This window comes from Melospiza melodia, chromosome 2 (assembly GCF_035770615.1).
Source record: "Melospiza melodia melodia isolate bMelMel2 chromosome 2, bMelMel2.pri, whole genome shotgun sequence".
Classification (NCBI taxonomy): Eukaryota; Metazoa; Chordata; class Aves; order Passeriformes; family Passerellidae; genus Melospiza; species Melospiza melodia.
Genome location: NC_086195.1, coordinates 89,294,359 through 89,318,874, shown reverse-complemented (window position 1 = coordinate 89,318,874; position 24,516 = coordinate 89,294,359). Strand labels below are relative to the sequence as shown.

The 24,516-nt window shown below is 42.5% G+C and overlaps 2 protein-coding genes and 1 long non-coding RNA gene across 5 annotated transcripts in view; 2 read left to right on the top strand and 1 right to left on the bottom strand.

The window, feature by feature from the left end:
* Positions 1 to 144: 144 nt before the first annotated feature.
* On the top strand, positions 145 to 14,779 carry TRIM13 (tripartite motif containing 13). 3 transcript variants are annotated; one of them, XM_063149272.1, is made up of 2 exons: positions 145 to 166; positions 12,264 to 14,779. In XM_063149272.1, the coding sequence occupies exon 2, from the start codon at positions 12,267 to 12,269 to the stop codon at positions 13,494 to 13,496; it is 1,230 nt and encodes a 409-aa protein (XP_063005342.1). In that variant the 5' UTR covers positions 145 to 166; positions 12,264 to 12,266; the 3' UTR covers positions 13,497 to 14,779. The 3 variants fall into 3 exon arrangements, with proteins under 3 accessions (XP_063005342.1, XP_063005341.1, XP_063005340.1); XM_063149271.1 differs by lacking the exon at positions 145 to 166 and adding an exon at positions 7,157 to 7,331; XM_063149270.1 differs by lacking the exon at positions 145 to 166 and adding an exon at positions 7,450 to 7,516.
* LOC134414548 (uncharacterized) overlaps positions 3,988 to 24,516 on the bottom strand; it is a 106,892-nt gene continuing 86,363 nt past the window's right edge. The window contains exon 5 of the long non-coding RNA XR_010026792.1: positions 3,988 to 4,016. This is a non-coding gene — a long non-coding RNA (uncharacterized LOC134414548). The remainder of the gene's footprint in view (positions 4,017 to 24,516) is intronic.
* KCNRG (potassium channel regulator) lies at positions 14,917 to 17,988 on the top strand. The gene is made up of 2 exons (XM_063149273.1): positions 14,917 to 15,681; positions 17,514 to 17,988. The coding sequence occupies exons 1-2, from the start codon at positions 15,104 to 15,106 to the stop codon at positions 17,764 to 17,766; spliced, it is 831 nt and encodes a 276-aa protein (XP_063005343.1). The 5' UTR covers positions 14,917 to 15,103; the 3' UTR covers positions 17,767 to 17,988.

The window sequence follows — 24,516 nt, the reverse complement described above, 5'->3', positions numbered from 1 at the left end:
AAATTAAATTAAATTAGGAAAAAAAATAAAAATCAACATAAGCGTCCCGTCCTTCCTCTGGAAATTAAAATCTAGTGGACAACGAGTGCAGCCCCTGCTGATCTTTTTTTCCCGCAGCTGTCGCCGTGGCGTGAGGCGGCCGGCGCAGCCTCCTAAAGGACTTACTGTACGTATGTACATACATATAAAGTATCTATGCATAATGTACACGCATAAATGTATCTGTGCATATATACATGTGCATATATACATCTATGCACATGTATATATGCATAGATACATTCATGTATCTATGCATATATACATATATAAAAAAAAGAGGGCATTGATTGGCATCAGCGAACCTCACACGTGGGAAGGGACTCCTTCATGGAAATTTACTGCTCAGTTATTCCTGGCACCAAGTAACAAGAACCCCATTTATTTTATGTCCTTTTTCATTCCCCCCCCCCTCCACCTTTCTCTTTTTTAATTTTTGGAAAACTCAGACGTGGCTGACTGAAATGAAAGGTTCACACAACCGGGCCTGCAGGTGCACCTGTGAGTTGCGCTCTCTCCTTTTCCAGACCTCTGCCCTTCCATCTCCGAGTCTTAACCCCGAGTGTTTGAAGAAGTACACTTTGCTCCTAGAGTACTTCTTAATGTGCTCAAAACCCCTCCTAAATGTACTCAAATTCAACTGCCATGGCTGCTACATTGTGCTATCACTGCACTTGTTTTGTTTTGAGGCCAGCTTTGTGTCCCTCTCACAGAGGTGGAATACATACCACCTAATAAAAAAGCTGTAACATGACTTGTGGTCCCTGGGTTACACGAGCATTTCCATGTCTATTTCTGCATTCATACTGCACACACAGCATCCAGAGCAGGACCCACAAACTGGGCTCCAACAAACACAGTAAATATTGATAACATGGTTATGGAAGCCTACCTGTGCCCACTTCACATTTTTATTTATCTACAGAAAAATATCAAATAAATGTGGCATGGGCTGCTGATGTAGAATGTTGTGCAGATAGCAGGTAATTTGATTATTTTCATCTGAAGGCTTCTTTATCTCCAGTTTGGCGTGAAATTGTTGTTTCTCATTATTTCAATGTATTATTATGCGACATTTCACCAAGAAGGCTCCCTTAACATTTTATTACAGTATGAATTTATGATGTAAGTAATGTGACCCATGTGGTGCTATGTTATCTGTCTTGTGGGGGCCAGGGGGTTAATCCAGATATTCAGAAATCCTTGTTAAAATAAACTTTCATAGCCACAAATCTCTTACTGGTCTGGATGGGCTGTATCAGTCACACTTACCCCCTTTTACTTGAAACATGAGGTGAAGTGCTGTCTTTCTCAAAATCGTGTCTAAAACCAATCTGATTTTAAGAGCAGCTTTAAAATGTTCTTCCTTTTTTTTTTTATTGGACTTACTGTTACAGCCCATAAACATTTGGGGTCAAGAGCTCACTTCCTTAAAATATGCCAAATGGGATTAGTCTTGAACTTCCAAGAAGTAAATATTAGGTGGAAACTGATGTTTATTTATTTCATATGGAAGGCATTGGGATTCTTACTGGTAGCTTGTTGTTCACAAATTTAGTCTCATTTAAGTCACTGTGGGATTTTTGTTGCCTGTGGGTTTGTTACAGTAAATGCTAAAAGACAAACGTTAATATAGTTTTAAAAAGAAAAAAAAAAGAAAATAAAAAGAAAACTTTAAGCTCTAAATGACTTTCTTGAAGGATGAGGTGAACAGTTGCAGCAGGATAGCAATGTATTTGTAAATGTGCTTGTCAGGCTGTTTATAGTGTGTGAGCACCAAAAGCTTTACAGTGCACAAAGAACTGCCCCAGAGAAATGAAGATCTTGCCTTCAATATGTAGAAGTATAATTGTGCTTGCTAATCAAGGGTTAATTCAGCTTCTGCCTTACTTGAATGTTCATTTCTTTCACTTGGGGTGGCCAAGTATTTTGGACCCTCCCACACTGGATGCAAAATTATGCTCAGCATGCCTAAACATGTTTGCTGCTTGCAGTGTTTTAACTTTATTTCCTTGAACAGTAGCAGCAGAAACATTTTGTCTGGGAACCATGCTAGTAGAACACAACCACTCCTATCCATTTCACAAATGCAGACTTATTTGGAGGACCTGCTGAAGGAAAATGATGGTCATTGATTTGTTTCATTCTCTGGCTTAGAGCTTCATTCACAAAATACAACTGTCTCTCATTAGCCCTGCAAAGTACATCTAACTGGCTTCAGACAAGTATGTTTCAGAAAGGTTCCCTGATATGCCAAATTTGCAGGAGAGGGCAGCTCTCTCCCATTGTGGCAGCACACATTACAACAGTGTAATACATGACTAATCTGTTCTCAGAGAAATAATTCCTCTTTGTCCTGCAAGTAGAAACCAATTGGACTTGCTTCTCCGCTGCCGCGTGCTTTGTGGAGGCATTTACACCTGTGAAAACCAATGTAAAAAAGTAGTTATTATGTATGTTGGAATGGATTTAGTAATGTCTCCATGCAACTTGCACAGAAGTAAATGATGGTGCAGAACTGGAAAATCAAGGTTTGTTTATTGAAAGCAGTCCTTCCACTCCCAGGGTCAGGTCTGTGGTTTGGAAGATGATACAAACAAGGTCTCAGATAAAAAACAGGTTGTGCTTGTACTTTTGAAATCTTCACCATAATGTAGTTCTTGTGAGGATTAACTTTCTGTATGAACTCCTCTGTTTTACACAGTTAATCTGACGCCAAATCATAGAAGAAATTACATATGGAAATTAATTTTGTTCCTTGTTGTTCTCTTTGTTTTGGAGGTCATTTCTCCTTTCCTCTTTATGCAATACAAGCAAAACCCACTGGAGCAGAGCTTTGATCTATAGGCAGTCCCAAACCTCATTAAAACTGACAGGGATGCTGGCCATGCTTTGTTCAGAAAGGAGCAATTGAGTTCTTTTATGGCATAAGATAGCTAAAACCGAGAAACTGCTGCCCATGGCACAGGGGTGCATGACCAAGTGGTGCTAAGATGAGCTAACTTGTATGAGCAAGCAGTAATTTGGGGAAAGTCAGGGAGACTTTTCTAGGGACTGCTTGTGAGTGCAGCAGCAAGAGCACAGATTGGTTGCAGCTGTGTTTGCCTGTGTGCATGTCTGGGACCGGAAACACCACGCAAGAGCCAGCAGACAGTGGGAGAAGCAGTGGTGTATGGCCCTGAGGAAAAGCCAAGGGACAGCTTCTTCTGGGCAAGCATCCTGGCTGGAGCAGCAAACTTGGACTGCTGTACAGTTCTCCCTCCCATTTGCTTCCTCTGCGTGCAAGGAAATGGGACGTGGCTGTACATTCTTTGTAAATAAATAGGATTTCGCTAAGGAGCTGACTGAATTCATCATCGATTCCCCCCCACGTCCCTCTGCAGAAAAATCTGGCAAAGTGCTGAATATTAGTTAACTCTGTAGGTCAAAGTTCTGTGTGCAAAACTACAGAGCTTTTCAGGACTGCTAAAATAGTCAGCAGAGACCCTGCAGATATCAAGGCAGAATCTGAAATTCAGACCTCAAAACAGCAGTTGATCATTTCAGTTGCTGATGATCCTTCATGGATTTTTAATGCCTAGTATTTCTACAATCCACATTAAAAGTAGCTTTTATGGAACAATAACAAGAAACTGCTTTCTCTGATCCCTTGTTTGGAATGTTTAATATAGTCCAGATGTATCTGTTGAAAAGAAATGTAGTTAGATACAGTATAGTTGTGAAACATTTATATATCAGTAAGGTGTTTGATATGTGGAGCTGTTTTGAATAATTTATTAATTTGCATTACCTTGTGGTAGCTTCTTATCAAGCTGCTCTAGGCTCTTGCAGATTCATGTCCATATTTAGGTACCCACAGTGACTACATTATCCACCTCAGATTGAGAGTATGCTTACCCCAGCACAGCTGAATAAAGGAGAGTCCTTCAAGAAGTCTCTGTCCTGAAGCTGGAGTGTATTCTGTGTGTCTGACACCTCTGTAATGGGACATGAAGCCTTAGTGGGAAGGCAGGTTTGCAGCCAAGGCTAAGACTGTAAAATGCCCTCAACTCACCTCTTTTCCTGGAGCTTCACCCCAGGAGACAATTAAAATCCAACAGGTCTTTGGTTCAGAGGTGCTTCACTGATGTGGAATACAAATTTGGGAGGAAAAAAAATGCTGCTTTTAACTCCAGCTATATTTATCAATCAGTTCTCCTCCAGCAAAGCACAGCGGGTGCCTGGAGCCTGGAATGAGCAGCTGGTGTGGCCGAGGGCAAGGCTGTGTTACTTTTGGCAGCAGTGCTGGCAATAGCTGGCTGGAAGCATTTGTGAAATTATGGCCTGTGGAGGCACTTCTGGTTTATGCTGACGTGTGTGCAGGCTGCCACCAAAACAGGCCCTCTCACTGGCTCATCCTGGCACTGGTGTCTGGTGTTTGTTCGGCTGCAGGATCAGCTGGCTGCCAAAATTGATCCTGCTGGAAACTTCTTTTCTTTTTCTTTTTTTTTTTTTTCTTTTTTTTTTTTTTTGTTAGCTTTCAGCTCTGTTGGCAAGCTGATCTGGCTTAACATGCGGCTGCATGAGTGTTGTAGCCAGCAGAGAGGAGGCCTCAGGAAAGCATGACTAAGGAAAGGGGAAAGGAAGGAATGATGACTTTTGCCAGTAGCACAGTCTTGTCTTGGCTTAACCCCCCGAGAATCTGCCTGTCAGGGTAGAGTTACCTGTTACGACCTGAGTCACGTTAATGGCTTGCTGCCACTGGATGAGGAAAATCTTACTCCTCTTTTCCTCGCTCTTCTGACGTTAGACCTGGTGATTGTCTAATCTTGCGTTGGGCTGATTTAACTTGTTGAATCAGCACAAAACTCACCTCAACAAAGAGAAGGGAATAGCGTTCTGCTGACTGAGTGCGTGGAATCAGCTCTGTAGAGCATCTGCAGAGGCTGGCAGAGCTGGGACAGACAAGGGGAGTAGTAGCTGTCAGCTCTGAGGTCGCCGACTGAACCACAACTTTGAGTTTCAGTCTCAGAAATTTCCTGGCATAGTGTTTATTAGAAGAGCCATGATCTGGGTTCTCTCTGTAGTTTAAAGATGACAGTAGATGAATGCCCTTTGTCTTACAAAAAATATGGTGCTTATCTTGAAAATCTGGGAATTACCACTATTGTATAATTCCTTCCAAATTTCTACCCCTGTATTTTCAACCCTCCCATAACTAAGTGGCATTTATCCTCCTTTCAAGCTGTGCCTCTCCTTTGAGCCTAGATTTCCCTTGGCTTTATGTATTACTCCACAGATCTACAAATGTTCTTTTCCATCAGCCACAGCTTTTCTCTGAAGCTTCCACAACCAGCCTTTGATGCTGCCTTGGGAAGACACTGTGCTCTTGGATGCAGGAATGCAAGCTCATAAACAAACTGCTACTGAAAGTGCTGCTATTGAAGCTGAGTTAAAAAGCATAGAAAGATGAACTTGTAAGTGTGCAAAACAGTTGTGTGTGACTCAGATAAGAAACAGAAGAGTGACCAAATTCTATTTGATTATGCTTAGGACAGTCGTGAGACACTTAAGTAGGGTGCTGGCTGGGCAGTGTTTCTGTGCACCAAGCACAGAAACCCTGCTGTATGTTTGCCCAGAAGTTTAAGCTTTCCTCTTTGACCGAAGAAATCAAAGGCAAGGAGGGACATGAACATTTTCAAGTGGACCTAATGAAGAGGCATTATCCCAGGTGGGCAGGCAACCACTCTTCCACCCATTCAGCTCCTTCTTCATTCATAAGGAGACCAGCCCAAAGAACAAATAGAAAATAAAACACACTCTAAAAATATATTGGGGGAAAAATGTTATACCAAAAATATATGGAAATAATGAGTGAGAAATCTAAAATGCCATGTTGTTGTTAATCTTTAACCATTAAATTACAGAGAAGATTAATAGGACGCAGAAATTTTTGATATAAAAGTGGCTGTTGGGTATGTGTAGACAAGGAGTACTCAGCAAATGTAAATACTCAAGCACTGGGATATCAATTGAAAGCAGCTTAGGTGGCTGAGGGAAACTGCCTGGAATTACTTGTTTTTAATAAACAGCAAACAAGATGATGGACAATTAGAAACAAGCAGGATGTTGAAATACATCTGAAGGTCTCAGTTGCTTTTGTGCTGCAACTCTACCTGCTGGGGCTGTTCTCCAGTGGATAGTGGAAGAAATGCCTCAGTGTGTAAGCACTCTCAAAGGGATTTTCAAAAATGCTTGTCCCGGGTCAAACTGTTCCCATTGAGTTCAGCTGAGCAGGCAGGCCAGCTTGTGTGGGGCAGCAAGGAGAGAAGGTGAGGAGTAACTGACTGCAGTGAATTGGGGAAGCATAACCTTATAGTTCAGTAACGTTATTGAATGGCTTTTAAGATCCAGATTCCTAAATAATGAGAAGAAATATGTCAGATGTGCAAGGGAGCTTCATTTGATAGAAATACAATTTGTGATGTTCCTTGAGTGAGTAGTCCTGGAGGTGAAGAGTCTCCGCTGTGCTGATGAGTCACGGGACTGCAGTGGGTGCAGAGTAGGGGAGTGGATGCAGAGGCAGAGTATGTACATATGAGAACAGCTTTTGATGTAGTATTTCACAAAGTCTAACTTGAAAATAAGTTCAGTTTTACTTTGATATGAGACCTGTTCTGTTAACTGAGAACTATCAGAACTGCAAAAGAGATACCCAACACAAAGGTCCTCTGACATCTCAGCACTTCCAGATTCAGTTTCATAGTCCTGTAACTAGAATGCTCTTTCAAGTAGACATGGTATCTCTTCTGCTCCTTTTCCCTGGGACTAGTCAGTGTTTTATGGAAAAGCTGCACTGGTTTTACAGGCCACGTTAAATCTTGAAGAGATTCACCAGCTGGAAACGGTATAACCAGTGTGTTCAAGCAAATAAGAATGAATCACTCTCCTTTTATGAAGCACATAAGGCTATCTGTCTCAAATTATGTTTTCTTTTAATAAGTGCTTTCGGAAGGTGGCAGATCCCCAGCAGGATTGTCACCCAGCAGCGCCCCTCCTTAGGCTGTGCAACGTGCGCCTGTGAGCTGCAGGCTCAAGTGTAATTTAACAGAGTTAACAAACAACAGAAACCCGTATATATCTCGGCGGAGGCACAGGCTGCAGCCTCGGCCGCCGCCTTAGGCAGGCAGCATCCACCGCCGGCCCTCTCCCGGCAGCTCCGGAGGCCTTCCCGGCCGCTCGCAGGCAAACGGAGGAAGGGAAGAGCTGCAGCAGCTCCTGCCCCGGGGCTGGATCGGCGGCCGCGGGCCAAGGTGGGTGGGACGGCGGGGCAGCAGCTCCCGGCCGGTGGCTCCGGCGGGCCAGGGCCGGGCGGCGGGGCGGGAGCGGCGGGCCCGGAAGGCGGGCGGCGGCCGGGGCGGGAGTGCGGCGAGCCGAGCGAGTGACCGAGGCGGCCGGGCCCCCGCCTGCCCGGAGCCCCGCGGCCCCGGCCGCCATGGTGAGTAGCGGGGCCAGGGGGCGGCAGGGCGGGCGGGCCCGGCCCGCCGAGCGCAGGCCGCGGCTTTGTGAGAGGCGGCGGTGGGCGCCGCGGCCGGAGCGCCGGTAGCGCCGGCAGCCGCCATGCCCGCTGTGCTCGGCGGACCGGCAGGGCCTCCCTGCCCCGGGCTGCGGTGCCCGGCAGAGCGCTGAGAGCCCCGCGGAAGCCAGGGCCGGCGGCTGGCTGCAATGCCGTCGTTTAGGGGCGATTCCCCGCTGGAATTGGAGAGGGAGGTTGTAACCAGGAGTGGCAAGGGAGCCTCTGTCAGGTCGAGGGACAGTGGGGGTGAGCGCGGGGCCAGCGTTGGGGCAGCCCCTGCGCTCGACAGACCGGCCAGCCCTGGGGGTGAAACGGTGTTCACGGGGCTGTGAATGCACTGAGCACAGATCGCTTATTTCTTCGGCCTTCCTGCCGTTGGAGAGTCTGGACATGTTGGATCTGCCGGGTGCTCCTGGAAAAACCTTTGGCCATGAAATACCAGCTTTGAAGCATGGGCAATTTTCCCAGGTGTTTTTGGCTGTCTGGATGGCAGCCTTCCAGTAGCTGAAAGGGGTCTACAGGGAAGCCAGAGAGGGACTCTCCATCGGGAACTATAGTGACAGAACAAGGAGTTCTGTGTACAAACTGAAAGAGGGGAAATTTTGTTTAGATATTGGGAAGAAATTCTTTACTGTGGGAGGAGTGACACTGGAACAGGTTGCCCAGGGAGGTTGTGGATGCCCCAGTGCTGGCAATGTTCAAGGCCAGATTGAGTAAGACCTTTGGCAACCTGGTCTAGTGGTTAGTGTCCCGGCCCGTGGCAGGGGGAGTTGGGACTAGATAATCTTCAAAGTCCTTTTCAGTCCCTTAACATTCTATGATCCTATGTTACCTACTGCTCATGGAGATCAGGTGTTCCCCAATAAAATGGATACAATGACCCTCCGTTAGATTGCAGTTTCTCTCAGTGGAGTGAACAGGGTTAATCATAGGTGCTGGAAGGAGGATCTTCCATCTCCCTTCCCCTGTCTGTGGGAAGGCTGCTGAAATTGCTCGTCCTGACACAGACCAGGGTCCTTGCCGAGGAAGGGAGATGTGACCTCTCCTGACTAGCTCAACTGCTTGTAGAAATGTAGCTTCACTTGGTCAAGTCTCATTTGCAACAGTTACACGCCATTGCAGGAATCTTTTTAGTTGTTTTGAAGCCTGGTGAAATTCTGGTTTCGCTTTCAGCATGCTGCTGGCTGATAAACCCAACTTCTGTGCTGAGAAGCATGCTAAATGAATTTTTGTCTGGAGTGTGGTTGTTTTTGCTTTTATGGTTTGATGTTGCTTGTCATTCTTCTTCCTAATGATAAAACCGTGCAAGTTGCTATTTCTGATGGGTGACATCTATTGGGTTTGTACCCAGAGATGCTTTTGGTCTGTGTGCTAGAAGTGGGGAATTCCAGGGCCACCCAAACCTGGGTCAGACGTTACACATAGAAATTCCCAGTGGAAAAGTTTAAATCATCACACAAATACCAGGTTGCTAAGGGATGTTTCAATCCACAGACAATTTACTGTCTGAAATTAAAGAAGACAGAAGTCAATCTGTTCAACCAGTCATACAGGTCTTCAGTATTTTTGGTTTGGCATTTCTGGTGTTGTAAGAGGGGGAGGGGGGGAAGTTTATAGACCTGCCCATTTATTTTTAAAAAATCCAGTGGTTTTAATGATCTTGTATAAATGTTTTGAAATTGTTATATTTATGAAGCATAATTATGTAATTCAGTAAGTGGGGTTGAAATGCAACAGGACAGTTTTAGTTGGATCATGAAGACTTTTTGTGTATGTTTTTTGTATTTTTAGGAGTGTGAAAATCTTCAGTGTTTGTCCTGCAATTTTGATGGAAAGTGTTACAGTAAGCATTTTCTGCATTGGTTTGCAATTCTTGCTGTCAGGCATGCAAAGTTGCTTTTCCAGCTCCCTAACTGGGAAGTAAAATCCTCCCTGGTAAAGGAGATGGACCACAGCAAATATTTTCTGTCCTGTGCATTTCCATTTACTAAGAGATGGAAAACTGTCATTTTAGTTTTGTAGTTATTATCCTCTTAGCACATGAGCTGAACTGGTCTTTGTGTTGCTACTGTGGCTTAAAGCTATGAGTACAAGTTGGAAAGAGAGAGCTGCTCACAAAAAGGAAGATTCAAGAGTGGAGGGATGAAATTACCATCTTCCTGTCATCCCATTATTTTTAGCACTAGGAAGAAGATGGAAGAGAAACGTTGCTTTGAGAGCGTGAGAGGTGCTTCAAAACTACACTCTCCTCACAGAAAATGAGGTTTTTGAATGGGATCTGTGGGCTTACAGGAAACCCATTAGTCAGAGTTATTAGACCTTTTCTCTGGGACTTTTTCCTCAGTTGTAATGGTGGCTTCTTCTGCCTCCTGACTTTAGTTCTGAGTAAAAAAGCTGGCAACATTTCCAAAGTCTCTTTTTTCCAGCAAGCACAGAAAATATATGGTGGGCATAAGTACATAATCATGGTTGTCTCAAGCATTCTGACTGTCGTGCTGTCGCAGGAAAGTTGGGATTGGGAGGGAGGGTCCTGCTGAGGCAGGGAAGAGCTGTTGTGAGCCAGCTTCCCTTTCATTGCTGGGCTTGTTAGTCGGCCTGGAAGCTCACGGTTAGTGTGCCTGCTGCAAGAGAAGGGCCAAGTCCTGGGCACCTCACTAAAGGGGCTCCCAGCCCTCCCACTCATTTCCTGAAGGGCTCTAAGGGCTCACTGTGCGTGTGCCAGCAGCAGCAAATGGCACAAAAAATGAAGGGATGTGCCCTCAGGAAACTGTAAAAGGGAGGGATTGGTCCCAGGCTTTTGTTGATCCCAGATCTGGACCGTACATAGTGGCAGGACCAATATGGGATCTAAGGACTGGTGGTCTTTTTCCTTCACTTTCTCTATTTTCCCTTTTTACTCTCTCCTCTCTTGTTCTATCCCAGCAATTGGATTTTACCCCTTGCTCTGTGCTGAAGTTTGCTGGGAGAGTCGGGAGCTTGGTAAAGTTCATCGTAGAAGTCAAGAGCTTGTCAGCCAACACTTCTACAACTAAATAGCAGGATGGCTGTGGGAGTTAAGGTGGCTGTATAATAAAGGATAAGAGTTCCCTGACACTGGACTGCTGTCTTTGTTCAGCCCACTGAGAAGTTCTACTGAATTTTCAGGTTGTGACAATCCCTTCTCCTCACTTGGAAAGCATGGGAGGTTTGCTTACACTTCCCAAGAATAGCTTTTAGCGTGAAGTCTTACTGGGACTACTGGTCCTTTTGTGAAGGAAAGTCAGGACTGACCTCACTTTTCTTCCTGATAGTGAACTTTGCTTTCCTTGGGTCAGTAGTATTGTTTTTATTACTCTTCTTGTCTCCTGTGCAGCGTGGATCTTCCCTTGCAGCTCTGTTCTTGGCTCCCATGTTTTCCACTTTATATTTCTTTGAGGGGACAGAAACCTTAGAAATTACATCAAAACTAATTAAGAGCTCATTCACATGCCTTGATGTCACAGCAGTACTTGCAGTACTTTGATGCACTTTTCTGTGATGTCTTTCAATTTATAAGAGGAATTTTATTACATATATATGAATAAATGTTGTGTAATACGGAAGGAATTTATGCAAGGGAAGCATGTTTCTAATTATAGCTCAAAACAAAGTGTATAAGAGCTTTGGATGATACAGACTGTCACCTACTTTGGTCTTTATTGTGTATTTGTTTTCTTAGAGCATGCTGTAAGTTACAAGGTGTCTGCATTTGAGAACTTGGCTTTAGTTAGAGGTGGGGGGAGGGCAGTGCACTGGGTCCTTTCACTGAGACTTTCCAGTAGAAAGGATTACATGATAAATATTCTTCCTGTAGGTTCTCTCCACAGAAAGAAATTCCTGGGGTGTGAATGCTGTGAGAATGGAATTGGAAATAGAGATTGCAGATGAGCAAAAATGTTTCACAGTTTTGCTTCATGATGAATTATCAAGGATTATGGGTGGCTGTTGTTTGAAGTTATTTGAAGTATTTTGACTTGGTGCTGAATGGCTCAATAGTAGCACATTCAGTTGGTTATTTAAAAATACTGCAGGAGCAAGAGAAACGCTAATTCTTAAAGTGAGTGGTGACTCTCCTTTGGCCTTGCAGGTAGAGCAAAAAGACACATTATGTATTCTGTAGCAGCAGAAACACTGCAACAGGGCTTTTTCAGTCACTTTTAGTATTGTCTACAGTACCAGTGCGTGGGTTGAAACTGGAAGTTTTGGATGAGTGGAGCAAGTAGAAAGTAATCAAATCTTAGCAGACTATATTGGCTGTGTATCTTCTGTGCAAATCCTATTTATGTGTATTGCATCAGCAAGGAAAGATGTAAGTCTTGCACTGTTACTGTGAGTACATGAGGTATGTTCTTTAAGAATCCTTGGTGAGATTGCCAAGTGTTCTTTTCCAGCATTTCAGTTGAGAGTCCAAAAAATGGTTCTGCCTGAGCATTGCATCATTCTTGTGCCTGCCATTTGCTGGCCAGGTACCAGAGCTAAGGGGGACTGGCTGCAAAAACCCAGCTGAGGCTCTGTCTTAAGGATTCTGGAAGAAAAAGTACATCATTTTCTCACTGAAACATGTCTCAGATGGAAATTGGTTTTTGTATGGTCTCCTTGAGGGAGAAATAAGTTTTTACAGTTCTGTTACCATCTTTTTTCTCTTTCCTAGGACATGATGGAGCTTTTAGAGGAAGATCTGACCTGTCCCATTTGCTGTAGCCTGTTTGACGATCCTCGTGTCCTGCCCTGTTCACACAATTTCTGCAGAAAGTGTCTGGAAGGAATTCTTGAGGGAAATGTGCGGAATGTGCTTTGGAGGCCATCCCCTTTCAAGTGCCCCACATGCAGAAAGGAGACTCCTGTCACTGGAGTCAACAGCTTGCAGGTCAACTATTCCCTGAAAGGCATCGTGGAGAAGTACAACAAAATCAAAGTAACTCCAAAAATGCCTGTGTGCAAAGTGCACAGCGGGCAACCCCTTAACATTTTTTGCAGGACAGACATGCAGCTGATCTGTGGGGTTTGTGCCACCCGTGGTGACCACACAAAGCACGTTTTCTGTTCCATTGAAGAAGCTTATTCCCAGGAGAAGCGGGCTTTTGAAACCTTGTTCCAGGGCTTTGAAACTTGGCGTTGTGGAGATGCCCTCTCACGGCTGGATACCTTAGAGACCAGCAAGAGGAAAGCTCTGCAGATGCTGACGAAAGATTCTGACAAAGTGAAGGAGTTCTTTGAGAAGCTGCAGCATACGCTGGAGCAGAAGAGAAATGAAATTCTGTCTGACTTTGAGACCATGAAGCTTGCGGTGATGCAGGCCTACGATCCGGAAATCAATAAATTGAACACCATTCTGCAAGAGCAGCGGATGGCTTTTAACATTGCAGAGGCCTTCAAAGATGTGTCCGAGCCCATTATATTTCTGCAGCAGATGCAGGAGTTCAGGGAAAAAATCAAGGTGCTCAAAGAAACCCCTTTACCTTGTTCCACTGTGGACATCAGTCCCACAATGAAGAGCTTTGATACCAGCCAGTGGAATGGAATAAAGCTTGTTGATGTGGACAAACTTTCCTTGCCTCAGGAAAGCAACACTTTCAAATTCAAGATTCCCTCGGTCTTTTCACGCAGATTTATAGTGAACTCTCTTATTTTCTTGCTCATTCTTGCTGTCACCAGAATGTCCTTTGTGGAGTCAGTCATTGACAATCTCCAGTGCTGGAAATCTCAGTTCCTTACAATTTGCTTGTCCTATTTGGCAGATACCGTTGAGATAGCAGATCATGCAGTCTTTTACTGGGAACAGATGACAGATGGAGCTTCACTCTTAAGAGAAAAGTGTAAAAACTATACGTTGGTTGTACTGGATAACGTCGCACAGTTTGTGTGCAAATATAAACTGTTGTGAAGTGTCTGCTGGAATAAAAGAACTAAGAGAGATCTGGGGCAGAAAACATGGAACTTCTTAAATTAATTGGTCTTTTCAGACTTCAGTGAAACATTCTAAGATTCAAAATGATTCCAAAACATTCGTAATGTTCCCATAGTTTGAGTACTGCTAAACCAGAAAATGAAATGGAGCTTTGAAAAACATTTTGTGGATTCTTCTTTAAGTGGCAATTATGGGAATATTACTCACTGTAAATCATTTTCTTACCAAAATATAGGGCCAAACTGTATTTTTAGTTTGATGTTAATGTAATTGTAGAATAAGGTAAAAGATTGTAGTTTTAAAAAAATTCTAACTGGGAGATGGTTTGGAAAGAGGAAGAAGAGTTGTGACTGAGGTGAGCACTGTGCTGACAGGTTTGCTGAGGACTGCCCTTCCACTGCAAAATGCAGTGTGCATCATTCATATTCTGGAACTAGCTTCAATCTGACAATATTACTTCTTTCTGAAATAGCTATATGTTTTGGTTTGGTTTTGTGGGGTATCTTTTTGTATAACCAAATACTGTAATTACCCTGTGCATTCAGATTACATATCCTATACAAAAATATTTCTTCAGGGCAAGCATAAATTCTAGAGATAATAATAAGAAAAAGCTACAGGATGGTATGTGCTTTGCAGAGAGTTCATACTTTGCAGTTTACTTTTCCAGAATCAAATTGTTGGGGTAGCTGGGCTGTTTTGTTAGATCCATGTTTCTCTGGAGCCACGCTTTCTTAAAGACTGGCCTTAACATAAAGAACTTAGTGCAGTGAAAGGCACGCAGGGGTCTGCCACAGGAAGGCAGCCTGGGCTCTAACCCTGCAGAGGTGGCAAGTGAAACAGCTGCTCTCCTGTCCCTCTCTGCCTCTCCAGATTGCAATTCCAAAAGCCAGGAAAAATGACTGGATGATTCCTGGAACAGGTTGTGTGATGCAGCAGGTGTATGGATGTTGGTGGTGTTTGAAGAACCTTGTATAGGTTCTTGTGCTGTTGCTGCATTTTTGTGTATCTCGTTTGAGGAGCTAATTGCATTTTCTGTTTGTATTGACTTGGCTGGCCTTAGATACAGTGATTTAAAGGGAACCTTAAGCTTGAGTTTTCTGAAGTGCCCTTCTTCCAGAGCATACGGTACTGAAATGTCTTGCCTGAAGCACATTTAACCTCTTTTTGCAGTGGTTGTGTGAACAGCAGTGTATGGAATGAAAATGTTGAACTGACGTTTCTAGAAAACAAATATAATGTGTGCTATCCTTCAGGAATATTCGTTGGCCTCTCTCAAGGTCTCATAAATTGCGACAGTCAATTCACTGTATGCTGGTAGTCCTTGCAAGCTGTTCATCTCAAAAATAAAACATTAAATTCCAAGAGTTCAAAGTCTCCAAGCAACCAAACCCAGCAAACAAAACTATTGTACATGATATTTACATCTTTGTTGCCTGGGAATCCTGTTGCTGCTCCACACCTCACTCCAAACACCTGCTAAAAGAATGCAATGGTTTTTGCAGCTGCCTTGCAGTTTAGGAGGGATCAAGTCACAGAGGTGTAGATCAGAGAGCTGCAGTTCCTGAGTGGCTGAGGCAGCCATGAGTAGTCGAGAGGTGGTCGTTCTGAGTGTGGGAGGTGTGAGGTTTGTAACCCGGGCTTCCACCTTGCAGCAGTTCCCCGAGTCCAGGCTGGCACGCATGGTGAGTGACGATGACCAGGAATTTAAACTGGTGAATGGAGAGTTTTTTGTGGACAGAGATGGAGCTTTGTTTAGTTACATCATGGACTTCTTGAGGACTCTCCAGGTTTCCTTACCAACTGATTTCTCAGACTATCAGAGGCTGCAGAGAGAAGCAGAATTCTATGGACTCTACCCCCTGGCCAACCTCCTGAGCCAAGAACATTTGCTGAAGCCGAGGCTGGAGATCTTGGAAGTGCGTTTTTCTCTCCAAGAAATGCAGGCCTTTTTCCGGATCTTTGGTTCCTGCAGTACCACCATTGAGGCACTAGCTGAGCAGATCACTGTGTTTACAGGACAGCAGTCAGGACAGGGCTGGAACAGCCCTTTTCCTTCCCAGAAACCACTTGTTCCACTTCCTTTGGAAAGACCCTCTCATCATGATATGGTTTTTCTGTGTGGGACTGAGTATTCTGCTGGTGACCAGTTCGTGGCCAGGTACTGTCCCTAGAGTGACTTCTCATTACAGACACGTCTTTGTGACTTGCAGTTCATGAAGTGCACACTATGTGCTAGCAAAGCTCATTTTAAAGAAACTGAAAGAAAAGAAATATGTTTCTTTCTTTCTGTTCAATGTTATAGTTTTCTAGTTCTGAAACACCCAGTTTAATTTGTTACACTGATTTGCCTGTTCTCAGCTTCCTGAAGTACTGTTCTTGATGTTTATTTGTAAGTGCTCTTGGGTTTTTCTCTCTCTTTGCAATTTCCTCCTCACTTACTTTAGGATTTCACAGTATCGCCTTCCACAGAACATGAAAAACACAGTAAGGAAACAAAGTAAAGTAAATTACTGGGTGGAAGCCTAAAATCTCCACTAGCTTATGGTGTAAAAGGCTTTCATATGGAAAACAGGAAACAGAGAATGGCAAGAAGGGTGAAAAACTTCATTGAAACTGAGGCAGCATTTTGGGGATTGGAAAGCTTTTGAAGAACTTTTTATTAGGGGGAGGGAGAAAAGACAGATTATTAACTATATGCTTCACAGTGGATTTTCTTTGAATTCAGACCCAGGTTCTGTTTTTATTAAGATAACTGTGTATCAGTAATTTTTGTGATAGCAGTATTGTATTCTAATGACTACTTAGGTTTTTTTAAACTATCTTTTGCTGGATGTCTCTATTGTATGGAGACATGTTCTTACTGTATAAGAAAATGTTAACCTAATTTGTCCTCTGTGGCTGTTAGAACATCTGGAATTTTATGGAAATTTCATTAAAATATTTCAAAAAATATTCTATTTGAATATATGAACCAACACAGCAGTCTTTTGATTGTTTTTAAAGAAAATAAATTTTATCTTTCTTCCAGCTTTCTCTAGCTAAACAATTAGAATAAAAACTACTTTGCATTTGTGAAGCAATATATATGTTTGTGTGCCAAACCTTAACTTTATAACATATTACTAATTTTAATGGACTAGCAATTGGTTGAGTAGGTTATGGCAACTTAAGTAGTGGGGAAAATATTTCTGATTTTTTCATTTATTTCTTCAGAATTAGTAAAAATTTCCCTTTGCAGATCAATAGAAAAGCTGATCTTGAGTAATGAAATAAGTAAAATTTGATTATGTTGCCTTGCTGAATTTCTATCTCCTTAGTCTTTGTGGTGACATGGACTTTTTTGCCTTTCTTGTGCTTTCCATGAATGTTTGGTGTACTTGCCTGTGAACTGTGGAACAGTTTCACCTGTCAGTTTATACATTTTGTAATAGTATTTTTACCTGACTTCTGCTCCTCAGAATGTCTGGATAGATTCTTACACTCTACTTTATATCAAATAAAATCATTTGAGGCCATGTGAAAGTGATTTTAATATTTGTTACCATGCAACCTGCTGTACAAGGTAACTTTGCAATAAATGTCACTGTTTGTAGAGAGAGATCCTGTGTGTTGGAGAGTGATGCTCTTGGGGTGAATGTGACTCTGCTGTCCATTGTTTACTCTTACCTGAAAAACTTGCAGCATTGCAGAGCCTGCTGCTTACTTCTCCTCTGTTGAGACAAGATGGGGGTTGTCACAGATATTTCTTAAGAAAGTAAAATTTTGTGGTGGAGGAGGGTGTGAAAGGGAAGTGCTTATTCCCCAGCACATAACTGGATGAACTGAGAATTACTCTTAATGAAGGAAAGAGTCAAGTCATCCTTAAAAGAAGAAAAAATATCTGGAGCCTTGGTTGCTGTAAACACAGTGCAGCTGGGCTGATCTGTGCTGTAAAGTAGTTAAAGTGTGTTGTAACTGCTTTTTCCTTTTTGTTTTTCCCTCTGATTTTAGGTATGTTTCCATAAAGCCTGATAAGAGAAAGCTGATTAATGGTACTAACGTGCTAGGCCTGCTGCTTGACACTTTGCTCAAAGATGGATTTCGCCTCATAAGCACCAGGACAGTCCCCAGTGAAGAGAAGGCTGAGTGCTACACTTTTGAAAGGATGAAGAGGGCAGCAGGCCTTGCCATCATGGTGAACCAAACCCCGGGGAGCTCTGGGGTAGCACAGGCAAGGAGAAGCCAAGTACAGAAAGGGAAATAAGGGCTTTTCCTTCCATCTTTTGAATGTAGAAGAGGGATGTGTCAGCACTAGTGACCTTTTATTTTTGTTGTTTTGGCATGTTTGAAACTGCAGCTATTGAGGGAAGTAACAAACACATTTTCTTTCAAGTATTTAGGGGGAAAAATTGTTTTCTTGCCTTTTACCGCTGTACCTTCTTTAAGTAAAAGAAGCCCAGATTCAGTACTGGGTTTGTGGACCAGATTTCAGCAATTCCAAGAGTTGTTTTTGTTTTTTCTCTGTGGCTAAAATTTACATGAAGACACACAAAGCATCAGCCATCCCTTCCAGAAAACTGTTTTTATGTTCTGTGCTAATCTGCAAGTAGATTTTAAAAACAGGGTAACACATGAAGATGATGCAACTGTCATCCCAACAGTCAGGAGAAGTGGCTGGGGGAGGAATGCAAACCCCAGTGATTGATTAGTGCTTCCACTCACTGACTCTCTTGCAGTTGGTTGAGGGCAGTGGGAGGGGAACATCCCGAGCTGTGCTGCTGTGTGGCTTTGTGAAAGCCATCACTGAAGTCTGTGAAAGAATGTGTGACCGTCTTGTCCTCTCCTCCCACTCTGGTGGCATTAAGATGCCCTTTGGTTCTGAGAATTAAATGATAAAGATCTTTGTGAACAGAGGGTCAGTTAATTTTTAGTGCTTTCACCATAAAAAGGATGAAAATGTGATGAACAGCCCTTCAGATGAAAGAATTTGTACAGTTTCAAACAAAGCAGTGCAAAGAATTTTTTAGCACTTGTTAAGTACAACACTGTTGGAAGGCTTAGCAGAGGTGGCTTTAAGAGCCTTGTTAGTCCTGTGCAAAGATTTGTAAAGATGCCAAAATTAGCTCAGGTACTGAGAGAGGTAAGTTAATGAAGCTTTATAAATTAAGAATCTTTTGTCCTTCCATCAAGGCAGAGAAAGAAGATAGCAATAACTTCAGGGATTCATTAGTTGCATCTCAGTTTTGTTGCTGGTAGAACACAGAATTCACAAAGACTAGGTTGTAAGAGACCTTAAAGATCATTGAGTCCAACCCATGCCCCAACACCTCAACTAAACCATGGCATCGAGTGTCACATCCAGTCTGTTTTTAAACACATCCAGGGATGGTGATTCCACCACCTCCCCAGGCAGACCATTCCAGAACGTTATGAGTCTCCGTGAAAAACTTTTTCCTACTATCCAACTATATTTCCTTTGTTGCAGCTTGAGATGGCACCATCTTCCCAAGGCTTAGAATAGCCCAGGAGAACCACTTTGGGCTTTCTCAGCTAACCAGTCAGATCTGGCTTTTCATTAGTTTTAAAATGTGAATGGATTACTTTATTTGCAGCCCTTGATAATGGGGGTGGGACTCAGCCATTTCTTTCTTGCCTTAAGGAGTTTCAGTGAAATGGATCTTTCCAGACCGGAAAGAAGTGCCACTATTGGACACCTCTTTTCTTTGGCTACTGCTCTGGGGCATTTCAGCTTGACCTAAGTTCAGAAGCTCAGTGAGGTCTTCTTTGCTTGTTCTAGAGCTGTTAGAGTTGAGAATAATATGATTATGGGACTACATCTCCCAAGCTGCTTACAGGTTATGTAATGAATGTAAGAGTGAATGCTTCCACTTCAAATGGGTTTCTTTTGGTCAGTAATGTCAATGCATTCGTATTTGACTTGAAGTAAGATATTTCTTACAGTGAGAACCATCATTCACTGAACAACCTCCCCACAGATGTGGTGGAGTCTCCCTTGTTAGAAATTTTGAAGAGGATGCTAAATGATCTCATGAAGGCTTTGTGTCACATGAAAGACTGCACCAGATGATCTTTTGAGTTCCCTTCCAGCCTGGTCTGTTCTATGATTCTGTGGAGCCCTTCTGTGAAGGCATGTGCCAGAAGCCTACCATGGTGGGCTTTGAGGTCAGACCACTGTTGGGTGACAGAACAGACAGGCTGTGTGGGGTGCCTGTCCCCACAAGTTGCTGTGCTGCAGACAACGCTCCTTGTTTGGAAACAATAATGTTGATTATTGGGTGAGTTACTGGTTGTGGATATTGTAGGTGGAGGGACTAGCCAATGTGAAGCACGAGACAAAAAAAAGCAAATTCTTACACGGAAAGTTTAAAAAATAGACTTGAGGCTGTATTTAGATATTATGCCCTAGATGATCACCAGTAGCAGTGATGTAAGCTGAGACAAGTTTCAGAACACCTCACAGTAACAATTACACTGTTTCATCTACCACAAAAGTAGGGACTTTGTTTTCCATGCTGCAGCAGCCTCTTTGAAAATTGAAGTTTGGATTCCATTTTTTTTTTTTTTATGAAGTGAAAGAAAAGACAAATACTTCAATTTTTAAAGAGCCCCAAAGTTTTTACCTATGCAATCATCCATGTTCCATGTCTTTGGCAAAATGAATATTTGATACAACCATTTTAGTAACACTTTGTGATGGGCTGAACACATGGGTTAATTTTTATTTAGCACAGCATCATTCTATGAATGCAGTATTTGGCTCTGGAAAATATACCAGTGCAAGTTGCTGTCATGTAAAGAACCATATGTGCTTCTCCCTTGGGTAACAGTGTGCTGTGGCTCTGTGCTGCTTTTGGAAGCAAAGCACATGACCATCAACAAGCTTGTCCACCCAGAGTTCTTCCAGCATTTATTCTTACTTAGCTCTGAACTGAGAAGTATCACCCTCTGTCATTTTGTGTTCCTGCAGAGAACATGATTAGGCTCTTACACAATGCTTTCACTTTGTTGGGATTTTTTTGTTAGTTTTTTTAACTGATAGTCCTTAAATAAGTTTGACAGCATGTGTGTGAACAACCTGATAGAAATCTGTTGAAAGCTTCTGAACTGATACCAGTAGGATACCCATGACTTCAATGAAAGATTGATGGAATAAATTAATTGAATTTAAGCTGGTTCTTCAAGGAAAACTCCTTTCTGGGTTTCCTTATACAGAAAAAGGAAGCAGTGATGATAGAGCTACAGGTGTTGTGTAGTTTCAAGCTACAAATAAATAGCAGTAATTATGGAGGAACAGATGAAATTATGTTTATTTGCAGACAAATTAATATAAAAATAGCACTGATTTACTAGGAGGATCTTCAGCTGGCCTCCACCTTGTGAGGTTATTTATGCTACTGTAAAGTGTTGCTGAGTCAGGATGGCATATTTTCCGTGCCTTCTTTGAAGTGGTATGCAGTGTAACCTGCAGGCACCGAGGCAGGAATTTAGAAATAGTGGCCAATGTTTTTACTGCTCCTTCCCTTCTGAAGCCCCAAACAAACAGGGATGCAGCAGAGAGCAGACTGTGTGGTGTGTGCTCAGCAGAGTTATTCACACAGAAGGGAACAGCTGTACAAGTGAATTTGGCTGGTAGGAACTACGAGTCTGAGTGATTTTAAAAGCTGCTTTGTCAAAACCAGATTATGTGCTAAACTAAGTACTTCCACCCAAACCTTGGCAGGCAATTCAGCTCTGGTATCTCACAACACAATCTTTGCTAGACTAGCAGTGTGTTGTAGGTGACTTGGTTGTACTTTTACATGTGACAGAACCAGAAGCTCTGATTGCTCACATCTAGCTCTCTTTTTGATTAAATGGGAATGGGATTTTGAGTAATTTAGACTTTTATTTTCCAATAAAAGTAATTTGCTATCCCTGACATAATCCACTTCTTTCATTGCCAACTTTCTCAAGAGAATTCCTTTTTTTCCTGTGAAGGTGCAAAATTTGCTGATTTCAGTAAACTTCACTGCTGTATTTGCCTTTTTATTCTTCCCTGGATTCAGCAGAAATGTGCAAAGTGTTCCACTGCCTGTAAATGCTAGAAAGGAACTGTCACAGTGCTGGGGCAGGCAGCCCCCATGCTCACTCACAATGAGCTCTCTGTGGCTTTGTAACAGGCAAACAGAGAGCCATAGGGGAAAAAGAAACTGAATGGTGAGGCAGGACCATCATCCTGTCCCACTCACAGGGACTGCAGTTTACATGCTAGAAGATCATCCAAAATGAGGTGATAGCTTGCGGGATTTGCAAAAGGCAGATGATTCAGAAAAACAACGCCTCAATTTGCTTTACACTTCCTCATCTTAATCACTTTTCCCTCCTTTAAAATTGGGTGTCATCCTGTGTTTCTATATTCAAGACTGTCAAGGGCTTTGCCAGTACAGTCTTGTGATGCTGGCTGGATGTCCCAACAGGACAGAGGTACCACACACTTCTTCCATCCCCCTGTTCTTGCACCATGTAACTGTGTTGGCTTCCTTTTCTAGTAATGGGTGACATTTTTTGTGCTTTTAAGTAACTTTTTGTCTCCTTCTTCACACACTGAGAAGTCTCTCTTGTGTTGTACTTATCCCTTTCAGGGACACGTCATTTATTTACCACTAGAATTGTTCAGTATCCTGCTGATACCAGGAAGAACAGAGTCTGTTGAGAAATACCTTCTTGTTCTTTGGGTATTGATTTCAACAACAGTTCATGAGAGTTTTTGTTTCTTTGGGAAGTGCAGTCACTGCATTCTTATAGGTTCTGCAGTCAGCACTCATGTGATTGTATAAATGATTAAGGTACTTAAATAAAGCTCTATAAATTGATACAATAGACTAAGATACTATTTAGGTAGGATCTTAGATACAAAGACTGATCTCTCTGTGCTGGCCATAGTACTGGGAAGTTTTCCCCTTTACTAAATAATTCCAAACCATTTTCCACTTACCTTCAAAACTGAATTTCATGGAAGTAGCAGAAGATCCTCCCTACAATGCTGTATATGAGGAATTAATAGCCATAGGGCAAAACAATGATGCTGCAGTAACTGCATCATGCCCAATGATAGTAACTTCTGTTAACTTTGGAGAAACTTTTCTGCCCAGTGAACTCTTCTCAGTTTCTACCTATTTTGGCTGGTTTCCAGCTTTCCAATGCTCATAAATAACTCCCTTAATCTGACCTGAGCAAGTCTGATGTGCTTTTGTCAGTCTCTTGAGTTGGTAAGTCTCAGGTACATCCAACATGTCCTGGGTGATATTTTGTTTTGACCCACAGCTGAATTCAGTACCAGAAAGCCACCAGGGCGGATCAAAAGTCCTGTTTGAGTTCACCACAAAGAGTTCATAACTTTGAATAATTTCTTATTTTTTAAATTTGTTCCTAGATTGCTGAAAAGTGTTACTAAATATTCATTCAGAAACAATCTGGGAATTATCCAAGAAGAGGAGGGAGGCTCAGTGCCTCTTACTCCTTCTCTCTGATTTGTGCTGAACCATTGCCAGGCTTTAACTTTACAAGGTTTATTTTTATTGATTTTCGACAATAAATGGTGGGAGTATCTTCAATAAAAGATTTACAGTGCATCATGAAGAAATACAACTCCCTACCACATATTATATTGATCTATTCCCAAATGCTACTGAAACAGCCTATAAAACCCCAAATGAAGTCCAATGATGGAGAACTTCCTCTCTCTAGTGACAGATGCATATGACTGTTATGTCTTCAGAAGACAATAAAAGGGAAGGGAGTGACTCTGCTTCTTTGACCATATCTTCAGCAGCCCAGTTAAATCTGTCAGCTCAATGTAATCCACATAAATAACAAATTTGGGAACCAAGGGAACTGCTAGTGTGTCTGAATATTCCCATTCTTTGAAGCTGCCTCTCCTGCTGCAGTCAGACCATAATTAGTCACAGAAGGCCTTGTTGTAACTAGTACATGGATGGACCAACAATGATTTGAATAGTCTAGTTCTGGCTGAAGATATGCCTGGAGTCCTGAATATTCTCAAATGGGTGGGTGAAAAGTAAATCACTAGTCATCATATAAAATACAAATAAATCTGACTTCTATTAAAAAAGGTCAGTTTTTTAGACCATCATGTAGTTTCTGCTGAAATAACTTCCTAAAGTGTGATCTGATGTGTAAATTTTTCCAAGAATCTTTCCTCCATTTCTACTCTGTTTTCAATCTAATGGAATGGTTCAATAATTGGTGTAGTTTTTCTGGTCAGAAGGATGATGAATGTAGCCCTAAAGGTTGGAAACTGTAATGCGTACAAGTCTGCTGTAGAAAATTAATTTAGGGCTTTGCTTTCTAAGCAAGTTACTGTTACAGCAGTCAGCTGAGTGCTTGCTGAAACTATGAAGAATTAAACATTGCAACATTGTTCCATCCTGATTCTCCATTGGAAAAAAAAAGGGCAATAGATTGGAAACATCAAGTCTGGGGTTTTACTGGTACTTTGGAGTCAGGAACTGAGTTTTCTTTGAATTTCAAAGGCAGTTTGTAGCTTTCATTGAGGGCCTTCTGAAAAGGCTGGTTTATGGTTTTTGTTTTTGTTCCCCAGTGATATCTAAACTGAGTAATAAAATAATTGCTGACATACCGGTTTATTTACAATGCCGTATTCAACAATAAACAGAATGCATGCTGATCCTTCCATCCTTTAATCTTTGTGGTTTTACTATGTCTTCAGCTTGCTCCTCAGCTGGGTCCTGGTAGGACAGAGGAAGGGGCTACATGGTAAGGGCAGGCAGAGATCCACAGAAGGAGGCAAACTCACTTCCTTCCCATTACAGAGAGGAAGTAAATGAATAAAATTAGGCTGGAAAGAGTCGTGGCCTTTGTGGAACCAAAGAGACACAGCTTACTGTATTGAGGAGAGGACAGAGCTGCCAGAAATGTCAATGCCACAGGACAAGGAAAAGCAGATCTCACAGGGGCGACCAAATAGGTGGGT

Bases quoted from the DNA above. Each gene is read 5' to 3' on its own strand.
- KCNRG (XM_063149273.1), top strand. From the start codon at position 15,104: ATGAGTAGTCGAGAGGTGGTCGTTCTGAGTGTGGGAGGTGTGAGGTTT. The intron at 15,682-17,513 runs GTACTGTCCCTA...CTCTGATTTTAG, and splicing joins GGTGACCAGTTCGTGGCCAG to GTATGTTTCCATAAAGCCTG.